The sequence below is a fragment of the Chamaea fasciata genome, unplaced genomic scaffold, assembly GCF_029207755.1.
Source record: "Chamaea fasciata isolate MVZ Bird 193981 ecotype frontalis unplaced genomic scaffold, bChaFas1.0.hap1 SCAF_4, whole genome shotgun sequence".
Classification (NCBI taxonomy): domain Eukaryota; kingdom Metazoa; phylum Chordata; class Aves; order Passeriformes; family Sylviidae; genus Chamaea; species Chamaea fasciata.
Genome location: NW_027094089.1, coordinates 77,445,259 through 77,467,535, shown reverse-complemented (window position 1 = coordinate 77,467,535; position 22,277 = coordinate 77,445,259). Strand labels below are relative to the sequence as shown.

Below are 22,277 nucleotides of genomic sequence, written 5' to 3'. Positions count from 1 at the left end.
AACATAATAGTTAGCACACTCTAAGCTTCCACATGAGCTGTCTGGAGCTGTGCCGAGTTTTCCAGCAGCAGCTTCTTCTTTAATCTGACATTAAATATATTATATATAAATATATTTAGATATATACAAATATAATAACTATATAAGCATTTTTATATACATGTAGAGAATATAGTAGTTGATTATGCACAGACATAAACACACTTTTTGTTATATATATACTATCCAAATATGCATATTTATATATATATATTTATAAATATATACATAAGTATTAAAATAAATATACATGAAACTGTTGGGTGGTCTCTCACACATCCACAGTTTAAAATAATAATAATATATAGAAATACATTTCCACTCACAACTGTGTTATTGCCTACTGCTGGCAGGTATAAATGTGTATATATTGGTTATAATCAATATAAAACTAATATAAAGTAATTTAAAACAACAGAGATAGGACAAAATTATAGAATGTTGTCTAGAATGATATATTATTTCCAGTATAATTTATTACAAGGTGGGATCATTGGGGTGTGTTGTGCAGGGCCAGGAGCTGCATCCATGGTCCCGGTGGATCCCATCCCACTCAGGATATTCCATGTCTCTGCTCCAGGTCCCTGGGACTGCCCCAGTGCCAGCAGCCCCTGGGTCAGAGCTGGGCCCCAGGCAGCCCCTGCTGTCCCCTCTCTCCTGCCCCTGGTGCCACCTCTGTCCCCATCCTGCAGCTCCCTCATCCCGCAGGGCAAGCTCCCCTCAGCCCCTGACATCTCCAAGCACAATTTGGTGCCTTTGTGCTGCGTCTGTTCTGCAGCACCAACCTCCTGACCCGGGATTGATCCTAAAGGATGGGCTGTGGGATGGAACAGGATGGGTTGTGGGGTAGCATGGCACTAGGGAAGAGACAATCTTCTATTAGGGCATAAGCCCTCAGAACTTCCAAGCTCATTTAAATCACTTGGAAATACTTTACAGCTTGTAGGGCCTTTATAGACTTGGAAAGCAGGGAGAGGACTGAAGTCCAGGTCAAGGAGGGAAATTTTGGGAAGGAATTATTCCCTGTGAGGGTGAGGAGGGTCTTGCACAGGGTGCCCAGAGAAGCTATGGTGACCCCTGGATCCCTGGAAGTGTCCAAGGCCACGTTAGACAGGGCTTGGAGCAACCCGGGGTAGTGAAAGCAGATGATCCTTAAAGCCCCCTCCAACCCAACCCATCCTGGGATTCCCTAAATTAGCAGAGCCCTCATCCAACAGATAAATTAAGGATTCTCAGGTCAGGGAAACTACAACCCAAATCCCACATCCCTGTGCATGTCCTAGGGAAGGGCTGGGTCACCACCATGGGCATTAAAAAAAATTAAATTTAACAAAAATTACATTTATCACCTTTTCTTCCTACTGAGACTCAGAACTTAGGGCTGAGGGCAAGAAAAAGCAGCAGGACCTTGTTTGGGATGTCTGGACAGGTCCCAATGGCAGCAAATCCTAGACTGGTTTTAAGACCAAGTGTAACTGCAGAGAGCCCAGTGGAGGCTGGGGGGAGTTGTGCACAATAATTCCAACTGCAAGCCAGGTTTCTTTTATTAATTCCTTTAATAGAAGCTACAAACCAGAGTTAAAATCTTTATTTTATTCACATAGACCAAGTTTCTAGGTTCATTGAATAAGGACAGTCCAGAGGCCAAAGGGGCCAGAAAGCCAGCCCAGTTAAGAGCTGCTGATTTAAGACTTCAGCCAGAGCTTCTCACACTCCATGGCTCTCCAAGGGCAGCTGGAAAAGTTCCTTCAGGCTCCCTAGGAAGAGGCAGGAGCAGACCTCCAGTGCAGAGTTCTTTCAAGATTACAGGTGAAACCGTACCCAGCATTCACAGCTCCGCAGCAGGAAGGAGGAAGCTGGGAATATCCACCTGAAAAATCACCCCCATTCACTCCAAGAATTCTAGAAGAAAGATTCTTACCCTTCCCTTATCCCCAACACACAAATATTAACAGAGACACTACCAACAAAAAGCAGTTTGACTCCCTTGTGAGGGCAGGAGCTGCTGCTCTAGCAGGAGAATCCCACTCCCTCAGAAGTCACCAGGAATGTGGCCTAAAGGGATGGGAAAGCTCCAGGTCAGTTAAACTCCTCGCTGATGGGAGTGCAGCCCGAGAAGAAGCCGATGTTGCGGCTCAGCATCTTCCTCTTCTTCCGCAAGGGGTTCTTGTTCTCCTGAGACTCCTTATCCTTCCTGAGCAGGGAGGCAACAGTGCTTGGAATCTTTAGGAGCATCTCCCGGTCTGTGAGGTCCTGCAGGACCTGTGGGAAAGCACAGGACAATCTTTGGAGTTAGTCACTGCTGGAGTAACCCACCAGAGGCAGCAGGACACCAAGTGCCAGGCTGACCTCAAGAGTTGCTTTTTCTACTCAAGTCAGGAAAAAGACTTATTTTTTGACAAAATACCAAGATCCAGCAGGAAGAGACAGCAGCTGGAATAGAGGGTTCCCATGGGATAATGGAATTTGTTTAGCTGAGGCAAAATGAGATGTGCCAGATCAGAGAGCACAACAGCTTAAAGTCACTTTGAACATGGACAGACATGATTTTATCTTGCAAGCTCCCAACTTCCCTTCTCTCTCCTTGTTGAAGGTGCTGCAGGAAAACATGGCAAGCCTATGGCATCATTTCAGTGTGGAAACTTAGGAATTCGGTGCACTCTAAACTTCCCCACGAGTCGCTTGGAGCTGTGCAGAGTTTTCCAGCAGCAGCTTCTCCTCTGGGGTGATTTCCCTTCAAGATCCCTCATTCATCAGCTCTGCTCTCCCCTGGGAATACCTTTGAGGTTGGAGTGACACACACAGGCTGGAAAAAGCTCTCTTCTGCTTTCACCTCCGTGGGGTCTTCCAGCTTCAAGGACCCCTCCGAGTCCATTTTGTCCTCCTCAGGTGTAGTTTCCTGAGGGGCAGCAGAGAGTGAAGCTCTTGCAGAACATCCATCCCTTCCCTTCCCACCACAGCTCCCTGCTCTCCAGCTGGGAAGTCTTCCACAGTACAGCATGCTGCAGCTCAGGCTAGGCCTCCATAAAATAGGCAATAATTAGAGCACTATGGGATGTCCCTGCTCCACATCTCTTAGATCCAAGAGCAAATTTCCCAGTAGGAACATCAGTTTCTCATGGACCTTCCTGCTGCTAAAATCCCCTCCCCAAACCACCCCTTCCATTCTTAAAAAGAAATCTGGGAATGAGTCAAGGTTTTGTGTTGTTTAAAGCCAAAGACACAACTTTAATTTACGGAGTCCAAAAGGAAAACTGCAATTCTTTCTCCTCAGATTTTGTGGATGAGAAGTGGGGACACGAAAGCCTCTACTGTGTATCTCCAAAAGCCTGTGCCAAAAGGCAGAGTCTGGTCCTGCAGTAGAAAATTGTCCTCAAGTTACCAGAGAGGCACTAATTAGCAACATTTACTGAGTTTCAGCAAAGTGCAGGTGCTCTGCCTGGACAAACTATGCTTGTGTGGGAATTATCCCTTCATCCAGTTTCACTCCTGCCCAAATCCAGGCCCTGCAGCCCCTGTGGCCCCCCCAGAGCCGGCAGCACTCACCAGGCTCTGCCCCCTGTTCCTGCAGGTGGCCATGACACAGTTGCAGCCATTGGTGCATGGCTGCTCGTGCTTCCTGCAGCCACACTGCCTGTTCCCACAGCAGCCCTTGCACGAGCACTGTGGAGAGAAGGAAGATCCAATGGCCAGGATGCTCCTGGAATGTTCCAGGTCCTGCCAGCTGTGGCATCTCAAGGAGAGTGACATCCCCAAACTGCCCCTTGTCGGATTTCACTGCTAGTCCCACATCCCAGAATAATTTTCTTCCTAATATCCAGAATAAAACCCCTCCACCTACAGATCTATCTTCAGGATCTACGGGATAAGTACCTTCAGTTACCCAGTGCCTGAGTTGAGGTTATGCCAAAGGATCCCAGTTTCTGTGCCACACCCCCACAAAAAGAGTGAGTCCCCACCCCAAAGCCTCAGGAATTTTCTGAGCCACAGGCTGAAGCTCCAGACTGACACAGAGGAAGCTGAGGCTCTGTCAGGACTGGAAGCTGCAGTTTCCCAAAAGAAACAGGGATCCACAACAGGCCATCATGTCTGGGTTTTTTTTTTTTTCCCTAAAATTAGCTCCCGGGATGGATCTGGCTGCAATTTGGGCTGTTCCTGAAGCAGAAGCCAGTTCAGGCACGGGCAGCAGAACAGAACCTGGGAGAAGGTGACTTGGACAGGGAAAACCCGTGCAGGAAGGCGTTGCTAACTGCAGACAACCTTTGATGTGTCTGCGGGAAGGTCCCAAATACCCCCATGCACCCAAATAACCCATTCCTGCCACTTTGAGAACGGTGGAGACACCACACACAGCTCCATACCCAATCCTTGGACACAGCCAAGTGATTCCCTAACAGACACTGGATCAAGGGCAGCTGGATCTTACCCCCATATAGTTTTTTCTTGCTCCTCTGCCTGCTTTCTCAGGAAGCCAGTCAGAATCATCCAGTTCCTCAGAGTCAGAGAGCAGGTCCTCCACATCCATCGTGGGGCTGAGAGATTGGGCCTTGGCTGCCCGCCGACGGCCCTTGGGCTGCAACACAGGTCACCAGAAAAATCACAGAGATTCTATTTTATTAGTAATTATTATATTTTAATTGAGGTTTAATTGAGGTTTAATTGAGGTTTTCAGAGTCCCTCACAGCCAAGAAGGTTGTGGAGTGAGGGAGGGGAAAAAAAAGAACCAATCAGCAGGGTTGAAAATTCAATCAACTTAAACTATTAATGACAAATCCTTGGAAGTCTGAGTTGTTGCCACATCACATGACAAAAAACAAGTGTCATGCTCCTGTCCAAAGAGTTTTAAATAATTTCTTCCTCCTAGCACAAAGATTTGTCTCTTTGCAAAGCAGCAAAGTTTGCTGTGACACATGTGCCTTGCTCCATAATTTGAAGACTGGGAATGCTGCAGGAAAACAGTCTGGATTGTGAAGGAGGATAAAGAGTCAAAACTACAATGAGGAAACAGGTTTGGGAGTTTTGTTTGCCTATTTTTTTTTTATTTTGCCTGTTGTTTGCCTATTTTTTATTAATTAAAAAAGTAATGCAAGGTATTTGGGTCTTGTGGAAAGGACTGAAGGGGCCACTTCAATGAGCAGAACTTCAATGAGTTGAACAAGTGTCTGGTAAAAGCAGTTTGGGAGAAAGAAAAACCACATTATCAAAAGCCAAGATTAATTCTGGCAAAGAATTCAGGCACAATACAAACTGTGCAGCCTCTTACTTTGCTTGGAACATAATCATTAGAAGAATCTAGACCCTCAGGTGGCCTTTGCTGGATCTTCTGGCCACTGGCAACTTGGAGGAGCAGCAGTTTCTGTCGAAAGGGACAAGAATTAGGTCTGCAAAATCCATTAAACCCAACTGCCACGATGCCCTGGTATCTGTACAAGGCTCTACCTGTTTCAAAGAGTCATTTTCCCGAAGGAGTTCCTGGTTCTTCTCACAGACCTCCCTCATTTTTTCCAGCTCTTCCTCCTGTTTGGAGGACAAGAGGAAATTTGTTTCATTGAAGATAAAGAAAAGAAAATCCCCCAAGGTTATTCCAGCCTGCACAGCAACCACCCCATGCAGGCTTCTGCTAAGGGAACACAATCCTTCTCCTAATTCCAGGTACGCCAAAGGATCCCACCCTCCCCCAGCCACTGTACCTGGAACCGGAATCGCTCCTGCATTTGTTTCTCCTGCTCACTTAGGGAGTCTTCCAATCTTTTCTCAGCTGCTTCTTTTTGTTGGAATTGCCTCAGCAGGTACAGCACCTAAAAGCAAGTCAGAATAAACAGGAGTGAATTTCTGAAAAGAGCACTTGACATCAAAGTCCAGGCTCAGGGAAAATTCCGGCCACTTCCAGCATAATTCCAGCCTCATCTACTTGAAAAGTGATTTTGTGCTCAGGTGTAACCTCCTCATTTAAAGCAGGAGGAAAGTTTCTGAATAAACACAGATTTCTTTGGCTTTTAATGAACCATCAGCAAAAGTTCAACAAAATTTGAGTTGCTATTCAGCACCAGCTTCCTTTCAGCACATCCCCTCTTGCCCTTCTCTCTCCGAGCAGACCTGGAGATCAGACTCCAGAATTTCCATGAGCTGTGATTCACCTTTTCCTGGTGTTGCTGTTCCTGCACCAAAATTTGATTTTGCAACTCTGCCTCCCGCTCTGCTGCGTTGTTTCTTTCTTCTATCAACACCTTCTGCATTTTAGAATTGCTGGTCTGGCTCTGCTCCAGGCTGCCCTGAAGTTTGCTCTCCTGCACTTTGGAGGAGACTAGCTGGAAAACAAGAGCAAGGGATGACTTGGGACAGGGATTCCCTGCTGGTACAGGTGCTGCAGTGTGGAGGGGAAGCATCCCTGTAACTTCTAGCCACCCCAGGAATTGGAGCAGCCCTCAGGACCAAGGAAACCAGGAGAGATTTAGAGCCAGACACTTCGGAAGTGCAAACCAGGGAGCTGAGGGTCTTGTTCACAGTTCTAAAGTCACATCCCTTCCTGCAACACTCCGAGTATTTTCCTTTTTACCCTTCTCCTTTGATTTCCAAGCACCAGGGAGCAACAAGTAATTCTGTCCTTCAGTTGCTTTTTCCCTGATCCCATAATACCCCAGTTTCTCTTTTTCCCATCTCAACACCAATTCCAGTGCTACCCCTGACCTCAGCCAGTACTGCCCTTGTTTCCCTGCTTGTTCAGCAAGCATTTTAGATACTTTTTCTTTTCTTTTCTTTCCACTCTTGAAATTTGCCCTTTCCCATGCAAGCATTTAGGTGGTATCTCCAGATCCTCATCTATTCCACTTCCATCTTCCCTGTTTTTCAGATTTCACTCCCCAATATAGATGACTGTAATCCAAACTGGAGAAGGGAATAAATCTCATCCCCTACAAGAGGGCTTTACTCAAATTCCTTTGGTAATTTCCTTTTATTTGTGGCTAAGCAGACTTACAGCCTCTATTTTCAGGGATAAAAGAGGAAAAATTCAAGGTTTACCTCCCCCAGGAGATACTTCAGAGCACATTTGGCCTCCAGGATAGTGGCAATGTTGTCCCAGCGCTGCTTGGGCCGATCTCCATTGTCTGCATCCAGGAGCTTCTGCTGCAGATCTGCTATCTGGGCACTCCTGGGGAAGGATCCATGGATTTGGGGTTATAACACAGGAGAAAACCAGGGCTGGTTTCTGAGCTAATGTTTGTTCTCAGAATATTAAGTAAAATATTATAAATTGAGATTTTTGCTGCTCAGTAGAGCACCTGGAGCCTGTATTGCTCCCCTGGGGAGTTTTGCCTCCACTCCACATTCCCAAATAAAAGTGGAGTGGGGCCAAGTGGAGGTTTTCACCTCCAGAGGTGCTCACTAACAGCTCAAAACACCCAGTTTAAGTGCCTGAAGATTTTCCCCACATTTTGGAAAAATTCCAGCCAGGAAAACCCACAGCTTTCCCTCATCATTTCCAGGGTCAGTCTGTGTGTTTTACATCCTCTTCCAGCTCCCAGAGCTGGGAGGGAAATGAGGAAAAAGCCAGAGGCAAGGCCGTGTGGATGAGCTTTGTGGCAGTACCTTACCTGAGTTCCATCTCTGTTTGCAGGCTCTCAATCTGCTTGGAGATGGAGAGATCCGTGTCCGCATCCTCCAGGTCAGACACGCAGTACGTGCGCCTCTGGAATCAGCACACGGATCCAGGGCAGGAACAGGGGAGGAAATCACACTTTCACAGATATTCCAGCTAGAAAAGCCTCCAGGCATCTCCCCACAGCTTCAATTTCATCGCTCCTTCTCAAAAGCCTTTGCTAAGGTGAGCGAGCCATTCACATCCCTCAGAATCTTGGAGGCTGGAGAAGCTATCCCAGAGCATTGAGTCCAACCATTCCCCATACCGTGACAGGTCACCCATGTCCCCAGGTGCCACATCCAGACATTTTTTGGACTCTTTCAGGGATGGTGATTCCACCACTTCCCTAGGGTGCCAGTTCCAAAGCCTTACTGCCCTTTCAAGGAAAAAAAAATTTCCCCAATTCCATTAAGTAACAAGTTCCTTCAGCACCTCTTGTCCCTGCCGTGACATTAACCCTTTCTCCCAGAAAGCTGGCCAAGGGTAGGATCCATCCCCACCCTCTGAGGGAACAGGAAGTACTCCCACTCAAGTAGGAGTAAGAATAATGAATCCAGTATTGCTGAATAGCCAGAGGGGTGGGGTGGGAAAAGGAATGTCCCTCTTACCCGGAGCTTTGGAGGGGGGTTAGGATCTTGCTTCTCTTTCAGCTGAAGGAGCTCCTTTGCCAAGATTTTCCTGTCCTCCAGCAGGTCTGCCAGGTGTCTTCGAGCCTCTTCAGTGCTGACAAGCACCTCGACTTCATTTAAAAGCCAGTTCTGGAAAAATAACCCCCGAAACGCAGTGGGCTGAGCTCAAATCCAGGACTGAACCCTCTGAAGGCACTTCAGAGAAACGGAATAATCCCACTGCAATTCCCTAGTCCTCCTACTGTGCTCCAGCCACCAAGACGAGCAGCACCCACCCCAAATCCCAGTTTGCCCAGTGCTGGGATGCAAATATGCTGTTACTCACTTTGACTCTTGCAGCAATTCCTTCCATGCCCCGATTTTGGGTTTCCTTCCGTTTATCTGCAGCCTCCTTCTGTTTCTGCAGGGCATCTTTGAGGCGTTTGTTGGCAGCTGCTGCCTGGAAAAGGTGCCACAAGGAGCTGAACAGGGACTGCAAATCATCTGCTAAAGCTGGAAAGATCAGGGATTCCCAGCCCAGGGCAAACACTGGGACAGTGAGAGCACAAAGTTATTAAATCTTAGGTTATCCTGGTTTAACTCAAGGATTCCTGCCCTTGATTTATTTCCTTTGCTGCCATTCCTCCTCTAAAGAGAAGCTGCTTCTAGGCCTGAAGGTCGAAGAAAACACCCAAAATGAGGGGGTGAAGATGCACTTCTTTTACAAAGCCATCCTGAAAGGATTTTGAACTCCAGCCTTGTAGATTCACCACCCAACTCATTTCTCACTTCCTACCTTGGAATCTACATGGATTTGCCACAGGAACCTGGGGTTCAGAGTCATTTGGCCTTCAAGGAGCAAATTTAACTGGGATCCCTCAAAGGCCCTAAGTCAGAAATGGGGATTTCTCCAGAGAGAAAAAGCTTTTACAGAGAGAAATGCTTTTCTTTCCAGCCTCTAAACTTCCTTTAAGAGTTTTCTGTGTATCCTATTCTGTCCTCCAACCCCACTTGTCAGACTTTAGGGCTTGGTTGGGAATTTCCAGGAGATGTTGGCTCCTCACCTCCTCTGTTTTGCGTCGGAGGACATGGGCCTGTTTCTGGAAATCTCTCTCCAGCTTGAGGAGCTCATATTGTCTCTTACGGTCCTGCAAGGAAAAACAGCTGGAAAAGTCATATTTTCCATGACAAAAGAAAGGTTGCAGCCCCAAAATTCCAGACCGAGCATCCCAAGGCATTGAGGGACAGCAATTGTGACACCAAACTCCAGGTGTTTGCTGACCATTGCACTCAGCCACCACAAAGCTCCTGGATTTTATTAACCTGCAGATCCAACATTCCTTTGGCCATGCTAAGGCCAAACCCTTCCTCTCCAAATCCTTCAAATACTGACTATTCTTTGCTTTTTGCTTTAGAGCGGAGTCACAGCTGTGGCAAGAGCTTGAAGATCTCCAGCCACAAACAAGTCCAAGTGGTGAAAAGTGGCAGCCACATAAGCCAAGCTTCTCTTCAAAGCATTCCCAAGCTCTTCTCAGATGCTTCCCAGTTACAGAAACCTTGCAGCAGCCCTTTGGAGGGAGGAACAGTGTGAGGAGCTTGTTTACTCACCTTTTCCTTCAGTTGGATCACTTCCTTGGCCTTCTGCTGTTTCCACTGCCTGAATTTCTCACTGTCTTCTTTCATCTGGCGCATCAGCTGCACCCTTTGCTGTTTCATTTCCTGAAAAACACCAGCAGCTGGAAGAATTATCCAGGCTTTACATCCTAAAGAGCTTCAACCTTCCATTCCCTCTGTGCCTGCCAGGTGTGGGGAGTGGCAGGTGGGAAATCTTACTGTGCTCCCACTCAGGACACTCTCCCAAAACAGGGATTTTTTTTTTTTAGGCATAAAGGGAAGACCAACACAGCCACAGTTTAGGGGAACCAAAGAGGCATCAAATGACTTGACTGAGGCAATCAATTAAAAGTGGCAGAAGATACTTTGGACTTATTTTCCTCCCAAATCTCAGTAGTCACCTGCCTGCTGTGGTCATGCAGCCAAAGGAATCTTGCCAGAAACCACTGTTTTCTATCTGACTAAACAGAAAGTGGATTCCTGTTTGGGATTTCTGGGATTCCTGAGATTCCTGCCTGTGAGCTGCTTTGCCCACACTGGCTCAAGCCAGAGGTGGCTGTTGATTACCATGATCTCCTGGTTCAGTTTGGACACCGTGCGCTCCGTGGATTCCTTTAGCCTCAAGAGCTTGGATTTCTCATTCAGTTTCTTCTTGAGCTCACTTATTTGTGCTTCCAGCTCCTGGAGCCTTTTCCTGCGTCGCTCACTCAGCCTGGAGAGAAACAACAACAAATCCTCTCCAGTTTCAGAGACACCACATGAAAAATATCACCTCTGTCACCTTTGCTGCTGCTGCAAGCCCACAGGAGGCTTCTCTGCAGCTCCTGGCACGCTAAAGGGACAATTTTACATCAAAAAAAAACCTTTTAGAGATCATGGAAGTACACAACATTGGATTTTCAGACACATTAACGACCCCCAGAGTTGCAGGCAGAGCCCTCTTACTTGGCCTGGTTGATGTCCTTCTTTGCCATCTGCAGAGCAAGCATCAATTCCTCCTTTTCCTTTTGCAAACTGCTGACATTCACTTCAAGATCCTTGATACTGGTCTAGAAAGGACAATAATAAATCTCCAAATAAAAACCTTGGAAGGACACCCTGAAGCAAAGCTTTAAGACAGAGAAACCCTGAAAAGCCTCATTCCTTTGCAGCAGGCTGGTAAACCACCTTCCCCAAGAGCGGTGTGAGGGTCACAGGGGCTGGCCCAGCTCACTCTGGAGATTTGGTGGGCACAGAGTTGCTGGGTCCATGTCCTGACTGAATCATTTCAGAGATGGGAGATCCCAGCACAACAGGGAAAACTGCCCAAGGGAGTAAGGACTCAAAGCTTAAGGAATAGACCCAAATCAGAACAGGCCCCAGAGGACAGGTGTTTTCCCTTCCCTCCCTAGCAAAAATAGGGAAAAACAAACTGACCGAGGAGGATTTCAGCTTTACCTGGTAGTGGGACTGAATGGGCCCCAGCTGAGCATCATTTTGAGATATTTTTTTGGCCAGGGCCTCTTTCAGGCTCAGGGCTTTGTTGAGCTCCATCAGCTCCCTGGACAGCTGTGCCTGGCGCAGGGCATGTAGGGTGCTGAAGTCGTTGGAGGGTCTCTTGGATTCCTGGTCCACTTCTGCTTCCTGCAGGAGACACAGCCTTGAGAAGAGGCCAATCCAGAGCTCCTGAATTACACGATCTATTTCTACAGAGCTCTTCAAATTCATTTTTACATAAAAAATCAGATACGCAGAAATGAGAACAAGTTCTTGACCCTGAACGCATTGAGTTAAAACAGCACAGACAAGAGTGATGATTTATCAAGCATTTGGGTTAGAAAATCAGCAGGAGGGAGCAAGTAAAAAGGATGAGAAAATAAAGCCATGCCCCAGTGAGGTGTGCACTGCTAAGCCCCTCACTTACCCTTGGAGAACCCTCTTCAGAGCTTGGCAGCTCTGCAGCAACTTCTGTGGTGGCAGCGTTTTCAATCTGGTGGACAGAGAGAAGAAAATTTGGGATAAAAGGGAAATATGAAATAAAACTAAGGAAATAAGAGTCTACTGGCACATTATGGAAAACCACAACGTGATTCTCCTCTGGCCAGAACCTCTCTGGAAAGAAGAGACCACCAGCCTCCTCCTCAAGGAATGTGAGGAAACTCCTCCTTGTCTAGTTGGAAAAGGCATTCCTTGAAATCTTCCCTGAACTCTCTCTCCAGAGAGAACAGGAAGAGGAGGAGAGAACAGAAGAATGCCCAGTGAGGGAGAACTGAAATTCCGCCATTAGACAAAAGCCTGGAAGCTTCTATTTAACCATTTCAGGTTCCTGCAATTTACATTGTCCAAAAAAATCACCAAATTTAGAAGGAACACTCCATCCAATTTAGGGAGTGTAAATCCATGAGAAACTCCAGTATCAGGTTTTTTCATGTAGACTCCTCTGTCTCCCCCACCCAGCAGCAGCACAAATGGCCTTTCTGCAGCATTAAAACACAACAGGACAGTTTTGAAGTCGATGTCAAGAGTCATTTCACACTTTTAATTCCCGGGTTCCTTGAGGGAAGGTGTTGGGAGCAGAATCCCAGATTTAAGTAAGTTGACACAATTCCCTCCTCCCTGGGTTCAGCCTTACCTGCAGCTCAGCGAGAACTTGTTGCAGGTTCCGGATGACCTCCACATTCTCCTTTAATTCTGCATCTTCCACAGTATCCATCAGCTTCTGAAGATCCAACTTGCACCTGGAAACATGGGAACAAGCCCATGGCAAGTTTGTACCAGGGAAGAACAACTTTCCCCGCGCAACCTCTGAATTAATTCTGGATGAACAAACCCTCAGATGGATTGGATACGGTTTATCCCACTGAAAACATTGAATTCCCAAGGATATTATCCCCAGGAGAAGGGTGTAGGGACACTTACACAGCGTGGTGCTGGAGCTGCTCTAGTTTTGCACTCATCTTTTCATTTTCTTGCTCTGTCTAAAAGCAATCAGAATTATACTGATTTGTAGAAAAGCAGAAGCCAGAAATCTGCTGATTAATTTGCAGCAAAAGGTTGGCAGTGTGAAAATCAATGCACAGAAAGATCTTTCATGGTCAGGGGCACCAGTTTGGATTTCACAGCATTTTTTCAGGGATAGACACTACAGGCAATAGGAAAAAAGCAGGGTGGGGAAGGGGGAGCACAAGTGTGCAACTGCTAATTAAAATAAAATATTCAAAGTATTAAAAAGCTGAATGATTCAGGTCTCTTTTTTCCACAGGGAAACTAAAGGCCAACAGATTCTGGCAGGTCTTTGGTTCTGACCGATTTTCCTCATTTCCAATGTTTTCCTGAGACATTGATCAGGAATCAATGTGAAAGGAACATTTAAGAGATTCTCCATATGTCATATATACAGGAGCTGCTGTTGAATCAACTGCCAGCAATTTAGAGCTCTCCTGGAATAACTGAACTTACCAGGATGATCCTTTCCAGCATCTGTGCTATTTGCTCAGCAGCCTCAGTCAGTCCCTGGCTCAGCTTTTGGTTCTCCTCCATCAGGGACTGGTTCTTCTCCATCAGGGATGGGAGGTTCTCTGGGGGGGCCAAACCACTGCAACAGCAAGGAACAGTTGCGTGAGTTTGGGCTTTGGGACAGCACAGAGTCACCTCCAAAATTATTATAATTTGCTAAATTTACAATATATAGCCCAGAATGGTTTGGGAGGGAAGGGTCTTAAAGATCATCCAGCCCCATCCTTGCCACAGGCAGGGACACCTTCCACAGACCAGGCTGCTCCAGGTTCTGTCCAAGCCTTGGACACTTCCAGAATGCAGGAAAACCCTCCAAGCAGAGGCTGTGAACTCCATGTACGTGGTTTTGAAACATCCCCAGGATACAACACCTGCACAATCCAACTCTGTCCCACATTTTGTGCTTTTGAGGATAATGGAGGTAGAGGTATCTCACATTTAGGGGTACAGGGGTGAGGAGAACAGGGATAGACTGATTCGTCTATCCAGGAATTCATTCAGGAGGTGTTTCCTGGTTCCTCTTTTACTTCCTGCAACAGATTTTTGCAGTCATGAGGTATTTGCTACAAAACTAAATATCCCAGGGAATTCCAGTGAAAATGGCAAAAAGGGGGGGGGGGGGAAAGGCAGCCAATCTGTCTCCTCATTCCACAGCACCGCCCAGAGCTAAGGAGATCCAGAGACTTCTCTGGAGTGTGATAAATACACATCCACAGGACATTCAATAGCAAATCTTACCTGATAGCCACAGGCAGGGTTCCTCCGTGGGCCTGGAGCAGCAACACCTGGAGCTGCTGGACCTACAAAGACAAATAATTGTTGTTTGTAAATGTAGCAGCACCATGGATCCTTGGTCTTCCTGACTCCCTTCCTCCATAACTTCCCTTTTACCACTGCCTGTGGAAATGAGTGGTGTTGTTACAGTATTTCAAGTAATTTACTCCTCAAATAAAAGGCCATTCATTTCCCTCTAGGATCATGCCAGGGAAAACTTTTTCCTTTCCCACCATGGCTGGGCACAGGCAGGAGATGTCAGGAAAGCACCAAACCATCTCTGTATTTCTAACTGTGCCTGTAGCTCGCCAGGCAATGATTTGTTGGGTGGAAGGGAACTTTAAATCACACCAGCACCACCACTTTTCTGTGGCTACAGCAAAACTCCAACAAACATCCACGTATCCCCTTCCCAGCCACCTCCAAAGACGGAGCAATGCGTTTTGTTTTGCATTTTTTGTGAGGTTGTGCCTTCCCTTGGGGTTTGCTGAGCTCAGAACCTGAGGCGATCCCCCGGTACCTGCTGCTTCAGCTGGTGCAGCTCAGCTGCCTGGGGGTCCACGTTGACAATGGGTTTGTTTTTGATCTTCCTAGCCCTGTCAGCATAACGCAGAGTGTTCAGAGTCTCCTCCAGGTTGGAATCGGCCGGGCTCACACAGGCGATCATCAGCGTGTGGCTGTTCCCACCCAGGGAGTCTGGGATGAAAAAGAAACAATGTCAAAGCTGTCTGAGAAGCAATTACGGTGAAATGTCACCACTCAAGGGCTCAACCCCATGAGTGCATCCCCACAATGCAGATCAAACAGCTGGATTGTGGTGCCAATCATTACTTTCTCCTCTGCCCACTCAATTCTGAATTAAAGTGAGTTTTTGAAAGCCAAGGTCAGGCTTTGAAACCAAAGATTTCATGGCACAAGCTGCAGTTGTTGTCCTAATAAATAATTTCTTTATGCCACTTCTGGCCTGGTTCTTTCAGGTTTTCCCCTCCCCTCTAGTAACAAGACCTCCATGAATCTCTGTAGTAGTGCACCCCACACACCCAGCAGGTGTTTCCACAACAGGGAAAGTTTAAGGCTTACTCCTTAAGGTAAAGAACCTAGATTCTTCCATACCGTTTTGACAAGGATTGGCTCAGGGCCAAGACAGAAGCCTCTACTGTATCTTATCACTCTTTTTCAAACCCTGTATCCCTCTCTATTGGTTGCAAGCCAAGCTATCCCTCCTAAAACATTTAGTACTCAAGAAAGAGCCCAAAAGAAAAAGGCTTTTCAAGGTGTGTTAGCAAGGTGTAGGAGATTTCTCAGACACCCGTGTGTGACTTATTATTTGTTTTCTGCAATGTTTTGTTACTTTGTTATTTGTTCTTCACTAAACTTCTGATTTACAAAACATCTTCGAGGGGCAGTCCCGCAAAATATTATAGCCTCTTTTCTGCCAGGCTGGCCCTTACAGTGTGGGACAAACTCACAAATATCCAGAATTTTCTCCAATTTATGGAATTACTAGCTAAGAACAGATCACAAAGCTACATGGAACTTCATCCTTTGGCTTTTTACAAATTGGTTCCTTAAAGGTACTGATGAGAGAAAAAAAAAGGGCCCCACAACCAGCCCAGTCGAGGTTTTAACAAGGTACTTTCAGACATGGAAAATACTGAAGAGCTTTTGCACCAAATTATGTAATTACTATAAAAACCCAAGTAATTTCATTACTAAAGCTGTGCCCAAATTAAAGGGTAACTAAATAAAATACATTAAAAGACAAATTTCAGCTATTGCAAAATAAAGACCAGATGTTCAGACTAAGAAAACAAATCCCAGGGAAGGCACAGGCAGCTGGAGCTTCATTCTGGCTGTGACATCACTCAGGGAGCTGCTATAATTAAGGTACAATAATAGATCTCTGCTCCCAGACTTCTCCTCTTCCTACCAAAAATATGCCATGAATTTGTCTTGTTTCCTCCTGTCACACAAAGTACAGGAGAGCAGAACTTGTTTTGAGTTTATCTATCTCACTGCATTTGCAACCTAAAGAGTCCAGGAAAGGCCTGGCTTCAGTGAGGAATTAAATAAACAAATCCCTTTGCAGTAGCAGCACTGAGCTGTGGGGTTTTCTCCTGCTTTGTTCTTTAAAAAAGCACTTGTAAGTTTAGGCTTTTGTCATCATCTGCTCTCACCTTGCAACAGCCTGGTCAGCTTAGAGTCTCTGTAGGGGACAAACCCTCCCTTTTTATTCTCATCTCCCAGAGCACTGATGACATTCCCCAGGCACAGGAGCCCTCTGTTGATGTTGATTCCTGCAGACAAAAGCTTCAGTGAGAAAAGCCACCTCAACAGCTCCAAACTCCTCATTTCCTGCCCTCAGTAAAACTTTTAACACAGTCAAAAAAAGCAGATTAAAGGGTTAAAGAAGTGCTTTGCTCTTTCATTAACTCCCCAGTGAGAAGAAACCTGATTTCCACCAGTCCCAGCCCACAGACCTTCTTTGAGCCTATCTCCCTCAGCCTTGGTCTTCTTTTGTCTCTCAGAGCCAGCAAGATCCACGAGGTGCAGCTTGCAGTGGAAACAGCAACTCCTAGGGAAGAAAGAAACTGTCTCACTCCCCCCAGGTAAACTTCCAGGTGGAAAAAGAGGAGCAGACCAGGAGCTGAAAACTCAGAGAGCCAAAACCTGAACTGCCTTGAGAAGCAGAACTCAGGACCAGGATGAGGAAATTTTGGAAAAGTAACTCTCGTCAGCTGCACAATGACACTCACTTGTCATTTTTCTTCTTCTGATCAATGCAGATAGTGAAGATGGCGTGGGATCTGGATGACTGGGAATTCATGGCAGTGGATCCCACAGTTCTGGAGTTGTTCCCCTGCTCCAGGCAGGACACGGTCTCTTGGGCACAAGTGACATTTCTTTCTGTCAGCCCCACAATCTGTAGCCAGGAAGGAAAGATTGTTTATCCTCTGCTTCCTCTTCATCCCACCTGGGATCAGAAAAATCTCCCTGCACCTCAGACTGTGCCAGCCCATTCCCAAGAATCAGTGTCACCTCCAGCCAGGGGCCTGGCATGACAACTCCCAGGAAAAACTGGTTCTGAATCTCACTTCAAGAACATGGAATCAACATCATCTGTTCTTAAACACCCTCCAAATTCCTCTACCTGCTCCAGAGCCAGCTGTGCTCTGGGATGGAGACAGAGCTCCTCAGGGCTCCAGAGACAAATCCATGGATATCCTGGGCCAAACTGGGAGCTGAGAGCTGTGCCAGTCACAGGAAGGGACTGATGGGGAAGGGATTTGTGTGAATAAGGTACTGGAGAGGCAGGTCCCAGGGGCACACACCAGAGAGGGGATGAACAGGAGGGACTGGATGTGCTCCTTAGCAAGCTGTGCTTTCCCTGAAGATCCGCCCCCCTGGATCTCTCTGTGTTGCCCCATGCCATTGCTTTAGGGATGACAGAAAATTCCACATAAACCCCTTCACTCCCCAGCCCTGCCACCCTCTCCTGCTCCCACATCCAGCAGGACAGACCTTGATGCCTTCCTTGGGATCCTCCCGGATGCTTATCTGGGAACGCTCTCGGGAGGAGCACAGCAGGTCCAGGATATCCTCGTTGTAGATCTGGAAGCAGCAGGGGAGCATCTCAGAGTTGACAGCCAAAGAAATGGACAGTTATGCTGAAATTAGGGCTAATTTGGCATCACATTTTACTCATTTCATCTTCAGGGAAAGACACCTTGGATCAGAAAGGACTGACAAAACCGCCTGGAATCTTAGGGGTTGACTTAATCAGCACCTGTTACCTGAAGGAGGTGACCTCAAAGCTCCCTTTATTCCTAACTTGATTAAAAAAACAAAACTTTTACCTCCAGATAAGAAACTTTGAGGATGAAATCCCAATCCTGCCTCTGCTGTTTCTCCTCAAAGAGCAATTTAATGACCCTGGGGATGACCCCCACGCTGGGCTCATAGTCTTGGTGGGCAGCATAGGTGCCTCCCATGGAATAGGTTTTTCCTGATCCAGTCTGTCCGTAGGCCAAGACAGTGGCATTGTATCCTGGGGGAACAAAGGGCACACATATGAGCCACGTGGGGACAGCAAGCTGCATTTTTGAAAACCACCCTTCCAGAAAACCATCAGTTTAGACCAGCTTCAAGCACAGATCACAGTCAGGAACATTGAGGGTGGAAAAAGAAAGGCAATGAAAACTCAATAAAGCACAGATAAAATTATTATTTCAGCTCTTTTTTAGGACTGGATGTTTTATTAGAGCTAAACAGAAACATAGGACAAATTTTCTGCATCCCAGCTCCACTGCAGCATCCTGGAACACGATATTTATCAATTCATTTTGTTATTCTTAAAGAGTGAGTGGGACTTTTCATAAGGACCCTGGAGTGACAGGACAAGGGGGAATGGCTACCCACTGCCAGAGGAATATTGGGAAAAAAATTCTTCCCTGGAAGGGTGGGGTACAGGTTGCCCAGAGCAGCTGTGGCTGCCCCTGGATCCCTGGAAGTGTCCAAGGCCAGGTTTGATGGGGCTTGGAGCAATCTGGGCAACTCTGCCCATGGCAGGGGTGGCTTTAAGGTCCCTTCCCACTCAAATTCTTCTGGTCTTCCATGAAAACTGCCTCACACAGGCAGTCTCGGGAAACCAGGCGGCGCCAGAGAACACCCCCCCCCTACACACACACACCTCGCTTTATGGAGAGGAACTGGTTCCAAAAGCACAAGACCGGGGACAAACCTTTGAAGATGCCACGGACCAGAGGCGACACCGCTGTGTTGAAAACCTCCTCCTGCTCCACGGACGGATCGAACACGTAGTCGTAGGTGAAGGCCTTGTTATTGCCCACCACGACCTGCGGAGGAGACGGACGGGGCAGCGCTAGTAACCGCGCCCGGGCCGCGGGACCCCCGGGAGCCCCCCGAGCCTCACCTGCGGTTCCCCGGGCACGAAGGACAGGCACATCCGGCAACCCTCGCTGGTCTCCTTGGGCACCAGCGGCCGACAGCGCAGCGCCACGCGCACCGGGCTGCCCTTCTCATCCTCGTCCGTCATCGCCATCCTGCGGGACACGGGAGCGGGGACGGAGCGGGAGCCGCTGCGGCCCTGCCCGGGGTGTGGGTGGAGCGGGGGCGAAGCGGCCTCAGCGGGGCTCTGGGAAGGAGCGGGGGCGAAGCGGAAGCCCTGGGCCAAGTGTGAGGCTGGAGCGGGCCCGGCCTGGCCCTGCCCGGTGTTGCGGGGCGGCCGCAGGACGGTCGCTGAATCGCCGCTCCCCGGCCTAACGGCGCCTCCGCAACGGCCACGGTTCAAACCTTGCCGCGCGCCGCCGAGACCACTCACCGAGAGCCGCGTCAGGCGGGGGCGGAGCCTCGCTAAATAGCGGGCCTTGCGTCACCGAGGGGCGGGGTCGCAGCCAATCGCAGAGCGGGGCGTCAGGTGGGGCGGTGCCAACCGGGGGTAGAGGTGGGGCAGCGCGAGGGGCGGGGCGAGGGGCGGGCAGCGGCCAATCGCAGCGCGGGGCGTCACTCTCGGGGCGCGTCCCGGCCGCGGCGGTGCGGCAGCATGGAGGGCCGGGTGCCCTACGACGACTTCCCGGTGGTTTTCCTGCCGCCCTACGAGAGCCCGCCCGCCTGGGTGCCGCCGCACGAGGTCAGCCCGGGACGGGGGGAGCGGGGGGACGGCCCGGGGACGGCGGCGGTGGCGGGGGCCCGCCGGGCGGGGGAGCCCGGCCCGGCCCCGGCTGAGCCGCCGCGCGTCCTCCGCAGCGTGTGTATCACCCCGACTACAACAACGAGCTCACGCAGTTCCTGCCCCGCACCATCGTCCTCAAGAAGCCGCCCGGAGCGCAGGTGAGGCGGGCGGCGCCGGCCCGGCGTTGCCTGGGCGCGGTGTAGCGTTCCCGGGCGCAGTTCCCTGAGTTTTTCCTGATAAAAAAAAGAGCGCTGGGATTGCATTATTCCCAACTGGCAGCGCCCTAGCGCAGGGAACTGCTGTGACATGCGTGGGGCGGGCAGGGTTGCAGATTCCAGGGCGGTGGGCAAAGGGGAGGGGTTGTTCCCGATGTGGTGTCTTGGGATGTGGAGCTGCTGGAGGATGGGAACGGGGGCCCCTCAGGTGTTCCCGGTGGCAGGAATTAGGAGAGAGGGCCTGGTGCTGCTTCCTGGCTGAGCACTGCAGCACCCACTCCTTGGATCCATCCGTGAGACAGAGCAGGGAGGAGGGTTCTAGGGAATTGGAAGAGCTCTGGACAGGGAGAAGTCCTGGGGAAGGGAAAGTGAGCTTGCCCAAGGGAAGAGTCCTGGTGACTGCATTTCCCTGCTGGTTTTTCCCACAGCTGGGCTTCAACATCCGGGGAGGAAAAGCCTCGCAGTTGGGAATCTTCATCTCCAAGGTGTGTCCATCCATCCTTGTGCCATTCCTGCCTGGATCCTGCCTGTGCTGGTGGGAGCAGCTGAGCCAGCTGGGTGTGCAGGGAGGCTCTGCCTACCTCACACCCCCTGAACTCAGGGCTGGGATTTGCCACAAAGTCCTCGGAACATCCTGCACCACTCCCTGATCTCTTCCCTTCCCCTGGAATTGCTGACGGGGCAGTGTGGGAGGGGAGCTGTGCGAGATCCACTGCTGCCATCCATGCTCTCCCTTTCCAGGTGATTCCAGACTCGGATGCTCACAGGGCTGGGCTGCAGGAGGGGGACCAGGTGCTCTCAGTGAACGATGTGGATTTCCAGGACATTGAACATAGCAAGGTGAGCACTGGAATGGGGAATCCGCCTCCTTCCAGGCTCTCAGCCCAGCACAGAACCCATGGAATGCTCTTTGCTTGTTTTCCAGGCAGTGGAGATCTTGAAGACAGCACGGGAGATCACGATGCGTGTCCGGTACTTCCCCTACAGTAAGTGTCCACTCCTGGAATGCTCCTTGGGAAGCAAACTTCCATAAATCCCTGTCCATTCCACCGAAGTTTAGCAACCCAAGATCACTGACTGTTGATTTGGGATCAGGTACCACATCAGGATAATGAGGCCTGGCCTCATCTGTCAACGCAGGAAAACCCGGAGAGCAGGAAGGTGGGATGGTTGGGGAATGGAAAAGTTAATTCAGAGCTCATAAATTTAAGCTAATTATCCTTGAATAACATAGGAATGAGCTCTGGCACAAGTGCCAGTGGTTATCCCTCCCTAATGTTTGACGTGTGAGTGAAGGGAGGGACTGGGTTCGCTCCCAGTTTCTGCTTCTGCACCCATAAAGTTCCAAGATTGGAGGGATTAAAGAAAGGGAGAAGTCAAGTCAAACAAGGATTCTTCATAAAATGGAAAGTAGCCATGAAGAAGAAAAAAAAGGAGTAGGGGAAGAGGGAGTTTGAAACAAATCATTTCAGACAAATAATTTTGTTCTAAATGCCTAAAATTACTTGAAATATGTGGTGGGGGTGCAATTTTAAAGCCAGAGGGTCTCAAACACTGCCTCCACTTGGGAATGTGTGTTTTCTTGAACATTTTGGGTAATTCCCCCTGGCCATCCCCTCCTTGTCCCTCCCTTGCAGATTACCAGCGGCAGAAGGAACGGACAGTTCACTAACAGGGAGCTTCATCCTGTCAAAACCTCTCCACTCCTTTTTCCCAACATCTGAGGTGACTCTTCACATTTCAGCTTTCACTGGAGGCACCTCTGTCCTACAGCTCTTTCCCACGTGGAGAGGTGCCAAGGGGCTCATTTGGCTGGAAGATGCTGTGCACCTGGGAATGGGTGGTGGGAAAAGCTGGTGTGAAGAGAATCCTGGGGGGTGGCTGCTCCAGCAGGATCCAGATTTTAGCAAAACTTAAACTGAGTTCTGAGCTGGTTCTGGATCCCTTGATCCTGGATCCCTAGTTGTTGAGCATTCCTGAGCAGAGCATGGGTATTATCCTCCAGGAAATTCGCCTGTTCCACTCTCTCATGCCATGGAATTCTTTCCTTCTCTGTCGCACCTCTCCTCTGCATTGCTGGATTTGCTGGGAACTCCAGGTGTAAAATCCAGCCCTAGTCCATGCACAGCTCTGGCTATTGGTGACTCTTTGCTGATAAAACCCCCACAGTATAGAAGCTGGGATGTTTGGAAGTGTTAATT

General features: G+C 48.7%; 2 protein-coding genes across 3 annotated transcripts; one reads left to right on the top strand and one right to left on the bottom strand.

The window, feature by feature from the left end:
• Window positions 1-1,576: 1,576 nt before the first annotated feature.
• On the bottom strand, window positions 1,577-19,422 carry KIF4A (kinesin family member 4A). 2 transcript variants are annotated; one of them, XM_066182150.1, is made up of 30 exons: window positions 19,103-19,417; window positions 18,911-19,025; window positions 18,027-18,217; window positions 17,692-17,781; window positions 16,926-17,092; window positions 16,650-16,744; window positions 16,347-16,466; window positions 14,690-14,865; window positions 14,134-14,195; window positions 13,339-13,474; window positions 12,799-12,857; window positions 12,512-12,617; window positions 11,804-11,869; window positions 11,338-11,523; window positions 10,846-10,949; window positions 10,468-10,612; window positions 9,895-10,005; window positions 9,351-9,434; window positions 8,633-8,746; window positions 8,287-8,436; window positions 7,632-7,726; window positions 7,060-7,189; window positions 6,177-6,347; window positions 5,730-5,837; window positions 5,479-5,556; window positions 5,303-5,395; window positions 4,466-4,612; window positions 3,586-3,702; window positions 2,819-2,938; window positions 1,577-2,301 (listed from the first exon to the last, which is right to left on the bottom strand). In XM_066182150.1, the coding sequence occupies exons 1-30, from the start codon at window positions 19,229-19,231 to the stop codon at window positions 2,119-2,121; spliced, it is 3,648 nt and encodes a 1,215-aa protein (XP_066038247.1). In that variant the 5' UTR covers window positions 19,232-19,417; the 3' UTR covers window positions 1,577-2,118. The 2 variants fall into 2 exon arrangements, with proteins under 2 accessions (XP_066038247.1, XP_066038248.1); XM_066182151.1 differs by lacking the exons at window positions 1,577-2,301; window positions 2,819-2,938 and adding an exon at window positions 2,965-3,393 and having other exon boundaries at window positions 19,103-19,422.
• A 255-nt stretch (window positions 19,423-19,677) lies between these two features.
• Window positions 19,678-21,943, top strand: PDZD11 (PDZ domain containing 11). The gene is made up of 6 exons (XM_066182459.1): window positions 19,678-19,819; window positions 19,936-20,019; window positions 20,505-20,561; window positions 20,818-20,916; window positions 21,002-21,062; window positions 21,714-21,943. Exons 1-6 carry the CDS (start codon window positions 19,733-19,735, stop codon window positions 21,746-21,748), a joined length of 423 nt encoding a protein of 140 aa, XP_066038556.1. The 5' UTR covers window positions 19,678-19,732; the 3' UTR covers window positions 21,749-21,943.
• The last annotated feature ends 334 nt before the right edge of the window (window positions 21,944-22,277 follow it).

Bases quoted from the DNA above. Each gene is read 5' to 3' on its own strand.
- PDZD11 (XM_066182459.1), top strand. From the start codon at position 19,733: ATGGAGGGCCGGGTGCCCTACGACGACTTCCCGGTGGTTTTCCTGCCG. The intron at 20,020-20,504 runs GTGAGGCGGGCG...TTTTTCCCACAG, and splicing joins AGAAGCCGCCCGGAGCGCAG to CTGGGCTTCAACATCCGGGG. The intron at 20,562-20,817 runs GTGTGTCCATCC...CTCCCTTTCCAG, and splicing joins TGGGAATCTTCATCTCCAAG to GTGATTCCAGACTCGGATGC.
- KIF4A (XM_066182150.1), bottom strand. From the start codon at position 19,231: ATGGCGATGACGGACGAGGATGAGAAGGGCAGCCCGGTGCGCGTGGCG. The intron at 5,838-6,176 runs GTGAATCACAGC...ACTTGCTTTTAG, and splicing joins AACAGCAACACCAGGAAAAG to GTGCTGTACCTGCTGAGGCA. The intron at 2,939-3,585 runs GTGAGTGCTGCC...GCTGCCCCTCAG, and splicing joins GGAACAGGGGGCAGAGCCTG to GAAACTACACCTGAGGAGGA.